Consider the following 9547-nt stretch of genomic DNA (forward strand, 5'->3'; position numbering starts at 1 on the left):
TTTGCAAGTCACACAAGTGAGCTGTTGAACTTTACAGCGTGCATGAACATTGTTTTAAATAAGTTAGAAGAGGATTTTTTTTAATGTTCGGTCCTCTCTCAATGATGTTATGAATACGCAAATGTATCTGTTTTAAATATATTTGCGAATGTTTCTTACGTCATGGAGAGAGCAGCACAGGTTCAACTATCCACGTTACACTTCAGAAAGTTGGTAACTGGGGCAGGATCGACTTCCAATCCCTTGAATGACTCCTGCTCGCATATACTTGTCTTATTATAGGGGAGCTCCGAAAAACTTTCTACTTCCAGCAAATTAATCTGAAAACAGCTTTCATCTGTCAAACTGTGCAGATGCACCACTCTGCACAGTGAAAGCTAAAAATCAAAAAGAAGCACAGAACCGTGTTTCTGATCCGCAACCAAGTTTTTTAGCTCTTAAAATATGAAGGGATTCTTTAATATTGATACGTTGATAACCCTCTCTTGCCAACTCAGATCTAAAGTTTATTTTCCTGTTTTGTTATTTTCCCTCTCAGCTGCATGATCAAACACTTCTGGAGATCTGAGATCAGGTTGTATGTGATGTACAAATGCAGCAACCACCATTTTTTGAAGTTTGTCTTACAACTAGTTATCTAGTTGTCTTTTATGTGGATTGTGTACACCTGATCTCATTTCCTCCCAGTTGTCTAATCCCCATTAGCCCGCAGTGTGTGAGTATATAAAGCAGTCTAATTAAATAGCTTGATTTTTGTTAAATCCTGCATCCCTCCCGATTCCAAACTTGGCTCTTTTTCCTTTAGCCATGTGACAAAAATATACCTCAGGTTTCAAATGACAACAAATTAAACTCCGTCAATTGCCAACATTTCATACTGGCATCACAAAGGTTTCTGAAACAAAGTGGTAATGAAGCTAAAATCTCTGTACATCTGATTCCAATAACCTCTGTAAAGGTTATTCAAAGATTTAGGTGTGCTGGACCAGCAGTTATGTCAAATATAGATGGAAGAACTGAATCACTCAAGAGTCCATCTGGCCATGCTGGATGATGTGTAGAAAGTGAAGAAAGAGAATGACAATTTATTTAGACTTAGTGTGCTGAAAATCATGGTGGACTGTTTTTCCTCTTCTTTCCTTATACGATGGAGCAGATTTCCTTAAAATGATAATATCCCGGGTTCACATCTCTGACTTTGATCACAGAACTTCCACCAACTTGTTCTTCAAACTTTTTGTTTACAAAGGACAACCAGTCAGAACCAACTTTTCCTAAAAAAAATAGATGAGCTGCTTTCAGGCACAGAAGAACCGAGAGGCTGCACCAGTGCACATGTGAACAGAATAGTGATTATTTTGAACTGTGAGTGATACAGAGCTACTCTAGCAGAGTCAAAGAGTAAAAACATGTTGATGGACATGACGGATCCATTTTAAGATGAGTCAGATTGTTCTGAAGAAATCTCAGGCAGTATATTTAAATGTGCAGTCAATTAAATGTGGACGTTTTCATAATAGGCTGTATTATGATATTATTAGGCTCATGGACTAAAATTAGTTAGACTCCCTGGACTAACTATTCCTGAAAACCAGCTTTAATTGGCATGCGTACATCCCTTGGGCCACTCGAGGCTAAGAGAAACGAGTCACAATAGCAACAGTAAAGCTGTGTTTAAACCAAATAAAATTAACTTGGTGTGCTTATTACACGCTGAGTTCCCTTGTTATACACACGAGTGGCAAATGCAATTGCACAGGACTTATTTTGGAAACACTCTAATGTATTACAAGTTAGCTGATACTTATTGAGTCTCCCTGTTGTTCTTTTGTGGCTCTTTAGCCATTGAATCCAGCACAGTGTTCATCAGCTATGATAAATAGTTCCATGATAGCCATGAGAGTGCTTTAAGGCTCCACAGAGTTGTAGACAATGACTGACTCAGCTGATTCTGCTGTGGGGTGTTGCTCCCTCTGTAGACGGCGAAAAAATATTGATTGTAGCAGCTTTAATTTGAGGATCTGTTTTTACTAAATATAACAGGGTCTCATGCTGGGTTCAGTTTTTTTGTGCATTTGCTAAATATATATAAAAGTCTGTTGAATAAAATGTCATTCCAAGTAAAGCAGGTAGTGAGATGATTTATTGGGGTTTAAGGCTGGTGTGGTAGCAGGATCTGAGCAAAGAGCAGTCACCGCCATTTGTCTCTGTGGTTGTTTTCTTCTGTCTCAGTGCCCCGTTCACACAAACAAACAGAAATCTACGCTGGTACCCCTTCAGTCAGGCTCTGACAGGTCGAGCGAGCGCTGACGTTGGTGAGATGTGGAATAATATATGTGAGGGGAGAGAGGGAGGGAGGGGAGGAGAGAGAGGAGAGTGGGGAGCCAGAGGCTGACAAATGGAGACAGCGAGAGAGGAAGAACAAAAATGGAGAGAGCATTTATTATGAGAAGCAGTCTCTGTGGTTATCGTAATTATCTCCTCCTAAACTTTGAATAACTTTTCATTGGCCGCTAAATCACAACTATAAATAACAACCTAATGTACTCCCCCCATCCTGCACTCAAACCGTCAAGAGATTTAAGGACAGGGGAAACATTATTACACCCTCTCCCTCCTCCTCTCCTTCTTTGCTCTTCCTCCTCCACCTCCATCTCTGTGCCCGCCTTCGGCCTCCGCCTCTCCTCCAGTCCCTCTCTTCCTCGCCCTCGGTGGGTTTCACTTGGAGGACATGGTGTAGCAGCCGTGTGGGTGCCACTGCATGTCACGAATGCGCCTAATGGACTGCATCTGGGGGCAGCGGGCACCAAACTCATTGAAATGCCTGTAATCACCCTTCTCCAGCAGAAACTGGCTGCCACGGTAGCCGGGGAACTGGTAACCCACCCAACTGAGGAGAGAAAAAGGGAGAAGAGAGGCAAGGATAGGGAATAATAGAGAGGGATTACAAGGTTGGACAGCAACTGTTCAGCAGAGAAAATGTGAGGCAGCAAAAAAGCATGAGGTGAAACAGAAACAGCAGACAAGTGAGAAACATGATGAAAGATGCTAGAAGGACACATGCTAATAATTTAGAGAGAGTAAACATCGAACAAATGATGTCATCGATCTGTTTATCATGCTTCTAGGTGTTAAAGCACAGACTCGTCTGCCTTCCAGCTGCCTGTTTGGAGACTGCGGGTAGCAGTCCAAATAAAGTAATCACAGCAGATAAAACAACAGTGTACGCTGGCTGCCACGCCTCTGGGAGCGCAGACAGAGACATGGAGCTGCTGACGTTCGTGACACCCTCATGTAGCTGCTGATGAAAAAGCCTCTATTCCTGAGCACATTACCAGACAGAGTGCTGTTTCTGTCAGTTTAAGAATGACGCCACCGATGTAGAAATGGTAAAAGGAGCTGGACTTTTTTTGACGCAGCTGTTGCAAAAGCAGAGTGTGGTGTTTGTGGTCAGTGCTGCTGAAAAATGCATGATTTATCAACCAGAAGGCTGGAAAAGGTAGCAGAGTTACAGCTTCACAGTCAGCCTTAAAGAAAAAGCAGGTCTTCTAGATTTCTGTTTGTTCACAAGGCTGATAGCACTCATATTTGGGGCTTGAAACAGTTCAAGTCTTGGTCTTTCACACTTGCAAAAAACACCCCCAGACTGTTAAGGTTCGCCAATTAAGATGTTATACATTGTTTATTGAATTCTAAAAGAATAGGAAGTGTAAAAACTTCATGAAAGCTGAGTTTTATGGGGTGCTTTGCTAGCTTGTTACCTCGTTGACAGCAAGCTTGTTGAAGCTGCTGCACCCAAATCAGGCCCACAACTACAAACTCTTGTTTTATACCAATGTTTCATGGTTTTGTTGGAATCACATAGCATATAGCAAGTTAATTTGTGAGCTTTGCATGTGCTGTTAAGCTGACTATTACTTTCAAAAAAGATCCAGGTTAGCTTAAGCCCTGTTTCCAGTCTTTATGCAAAGTTAAGCTAGCTGGATGTTGGCTTTAGCCTCATATTTAGCACACTACAGAGTGGTATTATTCTACTCATTTAACTCTTTGGAAAAATGCAATAAGATGTTGTAATTTCACAAACTACTCACGTTCCACAGCTGACCATGATGCTGCCCACCCTGTCAGTGAAACCATAGGAAAACAGGCTGGGAACGTCATCATCCATGATTTCCATCTTGCGGCCCTTGAATTCTCCAACCTCATACAGGCATATCTTGTGCTTCTCGGGATCCTGCGAGGTGGCGGGCATGAGGAAGGAGGAAAAGAGAATAAGGATGTAAAGAAGGCAAATAAAAGTAGAGCAAACTTCCACCAGTTGAGTGGCTGGAACATAGGACTCACCATGCGGACAGGCCTGAAGGACAGCAGGTAGTCATTCTTCTGGCAGTTGCTCCAAGAGTCCCAGCGGGGGTACTCGCCCTTCTCCAAGATGAACATTTCTCCACAGAAGTTCATCTGCTCAAAACCCACGAAGCTGAGGACGGGGAAAAGGAGAGGAAGGAGAGTGATCATTGAACGTCCCTCAAGAAGAGTCAGCTCACTGATTACACTCAAATGAATGAGCTGACTCCTCTTGAGGAGTGTGCAGCTTGTAAAAATCTTATAGCATCTTGGCCTCTGCTGCTTTGATTTTTAAATGTGTCCCTTGTTGCACTACTCCTTATCTCCTTGCTTATATTTTCTTTTATTAACTGACATACTTCCATCACTTGTGCTTTGTGTGCTTTATTATGTTAGCAGCCAAAGTTCTCTGCATTGCTGTACTCTCTGCAAAATCACTCGGGATATAAGCATCAGCATAATGCCAAATGCAAAGTGGGGAAATGTCACATAATGGTGGAGTGTAGCTGTTAAATCACCTGCTCTTCTCTTCGAGGAGTGTGGGTGCTGCTGGGTACCACACTAGTACATGTGGGTGTATACGTCTCACAGCACGCAATCGGAATACTTACGGCCCACAGTCGACACGCAGGGAGCGCACCTTGTCCATGCCCAAGTCACACACGTTCATGCACTCGCCGTTGATCTCAATACAGCGGCCCTGGAAATTCTCCTGGTCGTAAACCCACATCTGAACAATTGCAGTGGGGAGCAAAGAAAATAGGAGTGGAGGTCACTGAGGTAGGTTCAGATTCAAGGGAAGATATATGAAGCAGGAAGTGTGACACGGGGAGATAAAGATGAAGTGCCAATGTTTTTATGACAGCTACCTCCACAGTGATTTAACACACTGGGGGTTTTTTCTGTCAGTTATAGTTGTCAGCCACCCCCTCAAAGAGCTATAAGAACCAGCAGGTCGCGCTAACAGACGTCCGCTCACAAGGTAAACTGTTACATTGGTGTGAGGCCAGCTGCTTCCCACTGTGTGAAAAATACTGTATGCTGTATTTGTGATGTTTAATCATCTGTTTTACGTGTGTGTGTGTGTGTGTGTGTGTGTGTGTGTGTGTGTGTGTGTGTGTGTGTGTGTGTGTGTGTGTGTGTGTGTGTGTATACTGTACCTTGTAAGATGTTAAGCCCATCTCAGACGTCTTGGTCTGAGCTGCTTTCCCATCAGTCTGGGAAGCAGACTTGGATTTCTCTCCTCCAGCAGACATGACGACTGGGATAAAAAAAGAAGCTGTTATAGCTCTAGTTTGACTTTTACTGTCACACTAAGAGGTTGTAAAAAAATCTTTACTTAAGAATAGGGTCTAATGATTTGTTATTCAGTAAACAAGACCTTTAGCTTTCACATGTTCATCTGATCCTGATTGAAGTTGAATTAGGAATGACCAAAAATAGCAAAAATGAGGGTCGTTCTTTACAGACTCTTTTCTTTATACATTCGTTATTTTTACCTTCCTGTTAGAAAAAATGAATGCCCTCAGCTCAGAAGGTTCAAAGATTCATACATCCTGAGTCATTTCTGTACAGTTTCTAAGCATGCTGCATTTACAAAGCTGGCACATGTGTGTTAAAGTAATCGGCATTAAAAGAACCAATCAGAAAATGTCCCAAAAACCTTTACACAACTAAGATCTACTTCAGAACAAAAGCTAAAAAAAAACACTCATCAAAAGCAGATTTTAGTAGGTTGAAGCTTTTCTTGGCTCTGAATCTGAAATGTTGCACTTTCAATGCTGCATTTGTGAAACCAGCTTGATTCCCAGATCCCCATTGGAATTTAAAATGTAAACATTAGTTTCTAAACTCCAGTGCTTTTTTCTGAATATGCCCAAGTGCATTTACTGACAGCTGCTGGCTGCGTACAAAAGAAAAATCACATTTTTGCCAACACTTGACTTCAGTTATAATTAGCTTCCTAGCTTGTCCTCTGGGTTAGTGAAAAGTTTCTATCTTTCTGTTCTGTTCTGTATGTTTGTCCACTGTCTTACCTGTGGCTGTGTGTGCGTAAAGGAGTAGACTCAGGCCTGAGACTGGTGGTCTGTGTGAGAGTGCGCGGGGCCCCTCGTCGCTTTTATATGCTGGCGCCCAGAGAGAGGGGATTATAGACACAGAAACAAACTCGCTGAGCTCACAGCCCCCACAGAATAGAAATACCCCCATCATCAAAGAGAGAGAGACGGGCAGAAAGAGAGACAGAGCATATGGTTGAAATAATATGAGGAAGAAAATATGACAAACTCAGATATATCAACATATGGTCGACCTCAGATGACTTAACCGCATCTGGAGTTATAATCAGGATCGACTTTTGTTTTAGCCAAATGCTAAAACAAGCAAATTTTTAGAATTGTGAATTTCAAATGAAATCAAATACATTTTTGTGTAAATTTTTTTTTCTTGTCGTCAGTGATCTGCTACATTTTGATAGGTTAACAAAAGACAAAGTAACCTTATAAAAGCTTGCTCATTGTATGAACTCGTGCACTGAGTGAAAGAAATGACAGTCCAGCTGGAGTAATGTGAGATAATGCACTTTTCTACGCCCTTACAGTTTCAGTGTAATGACAGCCAAGCTGACCAGGTTCACATTAATGAGCCTATTGCAAAATCATTCCCTCCTGTTCCCTTCAGTGCTATAAAAAAAAAGGCGCTGGGAAAAACAATAACAGGAAAAACAATAAGCTGTGAGAAGCAATAACGGTCCAGTGCCTGCACCTCAGGGTGAGCAAAGAGGTTCAAGGTTTGCATGGACAATAATCTGATTCTGTCTCTGTTCATCTCAGTAGGAGAAGGCTTTTATATCAAAGCTTTGCCTTTTTTCCCTGTATGGGTCAGTAAAATATTACAGTGAGTGTTAGCTGGAAAATGTAAAAAGTGTTTGAGATGTTTATTTCAAAGCACTCACAAGAGAACAAGCAAAACAGTCGTAGTTGTAGCATTCGAGGTCGCGTGTTGTGCTTCATCAAGGCTTCAGATGACGACAGGAGGGAAATATGAGGTGCAGCTGAGTGCTACATGAGATTGTGAGCATTCAGGTAAAACCATTCATGTCTTCAATTCAATGTTCAGACTTATTAATTTTGAAACTTGAATTTGCTCAAATCATTATGCTCAATTAAGCATCATTGAAAGGTCAGTGGAGGAAGTGATGCAGGAGTGAATCAGACCCAGTGAAGTGGCTGAGGACTGCAGAGAGTCTCTTGAAGGAGAAAAACAAGGGAAGCAGGAAACAGCACAATAATACACATGAAAATGGATTTAGCAAAGCCGTGGAGGGTCAGCACTTTTACCTCTTTGCTGTTAGCTGGTTCTGGGTTTAAACTGATTGGGGTATTGCTTGTAGGTGTCTTCCCACACTCCAAAGACATGTCGGAGACAGATGGACAGAAAACAATTTCTATAAGCAAAAGTGAAAATAAATGATAGGTCTGGGTGGCGCAGTGGTTAGCAATGTCACCTGAACCAGCCGGAGTCTTTCTGTGTGACGTTTGCATGTTCTCGCTGCACCTTTATAGGTTCTCTCTGGGTGCTACAGGTTCCTCCTAGAGTCTAAAGACATGCATGTTACATTAACTGGCGATTATATTTCACTATAGGTGTGACTGTGAGTGTTATCTGTGTCTCTGAGTTGCTCCTGTGATGGACTGGTGACCTGTCTTTACCTCGCCTTCCCACAGCTGGGAACACATTTAATCTAACCACCTGTTATGCGTCTGTTCCTTAAGCTAAAGATGCAGATTCATTTGTTTTGTTTCTGTTCTGGTTAGAGAAAGCTTTAATGTTTTCTGAACAAAGTTGTACACTCTGTTGTATGATATTTCCTTTTTTAACTTCCTGCATAAAATACCCTTCATAACCTAGATCAAGATTCTTCAAGAATCTTTATTTTATTATATTTAAACCCATAAGATGGTTCATGTAATCCAATAGTCCAATGCATTGTTTTTGTAAATAGATAAACTATTTCCAGCTGTTCTGAAATTATTTGAAAATTTTGTTCTGATGACCAGTTTTTCTTTTAGCATAATAAACTTATTTTAGATAACACAGTGTGCTGTTGGAACACAGAAGTGATGGCTGCTGAAAATATACCTGTGTATGTTTCATTAAATTTAAGTTACAAGCTATGATTATTGATTCCATTAATTATTATTTACAAACCTTCTGAATAGTGACATATTATAATAGATGAAAGCAAACTGACTTCTTTCAAAAACAGAGCCATGTCCAACTGGCTGTAAACATGTAAGCAGTTGTGTATATAATAAAATTCCCGTTACATTTTAAAGCAGGAAATTAATGCATTTTTCAGCATAAATCTCTTTGTAACAACCTAACACAACTTCAAATACTATGCAGAATTATGGAAGAGGCAGTCTTTATACAATATAAAGTCAGATCATATATGCAAGGCATGTGTACTAACATGTTTTAGTAGATCTGGCATCGAATAATGAAATAGCCAACAAAACTGTGACATTTTCCATGTGCTTTGATAAAAGATCCTCTTCAAAGAGCCCATTGATTGATATATGGAGCACAGTGGATGCATCTCCACAAATGTGAAATACTCTGAATAATGGCTGAATACTGGTTTGATTGGTTTTTCTTACTTGGGGAAAAATATGCTAGATTAGCTTTGCCTATAATGACATTGTATGCTTTACTTTTCATACATAGGCTTGTTTTTATATCCCGTGTTTAACAAAGACAGCCCATTTTGCTAAATGACTCAAATCCAGTTTCATCCCCTTCACCGGGAGCTTTTACAACAATTTCTACAATGACTGAAAAACCATCTACTGAACCCTCTATGTGTCTATTTTTCATCATATAATTTGTGAAGCTGACATTTACAGCACAGCACTAAAAAACTTCTCATATGTGTATCAGTGAAATGAAAGTTTAGTTAATTATAGTTGTGAGTCAACTTAGTTTGTATAGTTATTTCTATAATTTCACTATTGCCAAATATACCTCATAGGTCTTTACAGTGTGTACAGCAGACAACACCATCGGTCCTTGTTGCCTAAAACATGAAACCTAAACATATTTGTGTTTCAGATGGGTATATATATATATATATATATATATATATATATATATATATATATATATATATTAGAAGAGAAAAGACGGTGGAGGCAATGCTATG

The 9547-nt window shown here is 40.5% G+C and overlaps 1 protein-coding gene across 1 annotated transcript; it reads right to left on the reverse strand.

Moving 5' to 3' along the window:
• Positions 1 to 378: 378 nt before the first annotated feature.
• On the reverse strand, positions 379 to 6555 carry crybb1l2 (crystallin, beta B1, like 2). Its single transcript, XM_085408745.1, has 6 exons — positions 6381 to 6555; positions 5505 to 5605; positions 4956 to 5074; positions 4345 to 4477; positions 4092 to 4234; positions 379 to 2890 (listed from the first exon to the last, which is right to left on the reverse strand). Exons 1-6 carry the CDS (start codon positions 6553 to 6555, stop codon positions 2719 to 2721), a joined length of 843 nt encoding a protein of 280 aa, XP_085264871.1. The 3' UTR covers positions 379 to 2718.
• Positions 6556 to 9547: the final 2992 nt, after the last annotated feature.

The sequence above is a fragment of the Rhamphochromis longiceps genome, linkage group LG6 (genome assembly GCF_057381845.1).
Source record: "Rhamphochromis longiceps isolate RC_006_pf linkage group LG6, R_longiceps_female_GT1.1, whole genome shotgun sequence".
Taxonomy (NCBI): Eukaryota; Metazoa; Chordata; class Actinopteri; order Cichliformes; family Cichlidae; genus Rhamphochromis; species Rhamphochromis longiceps.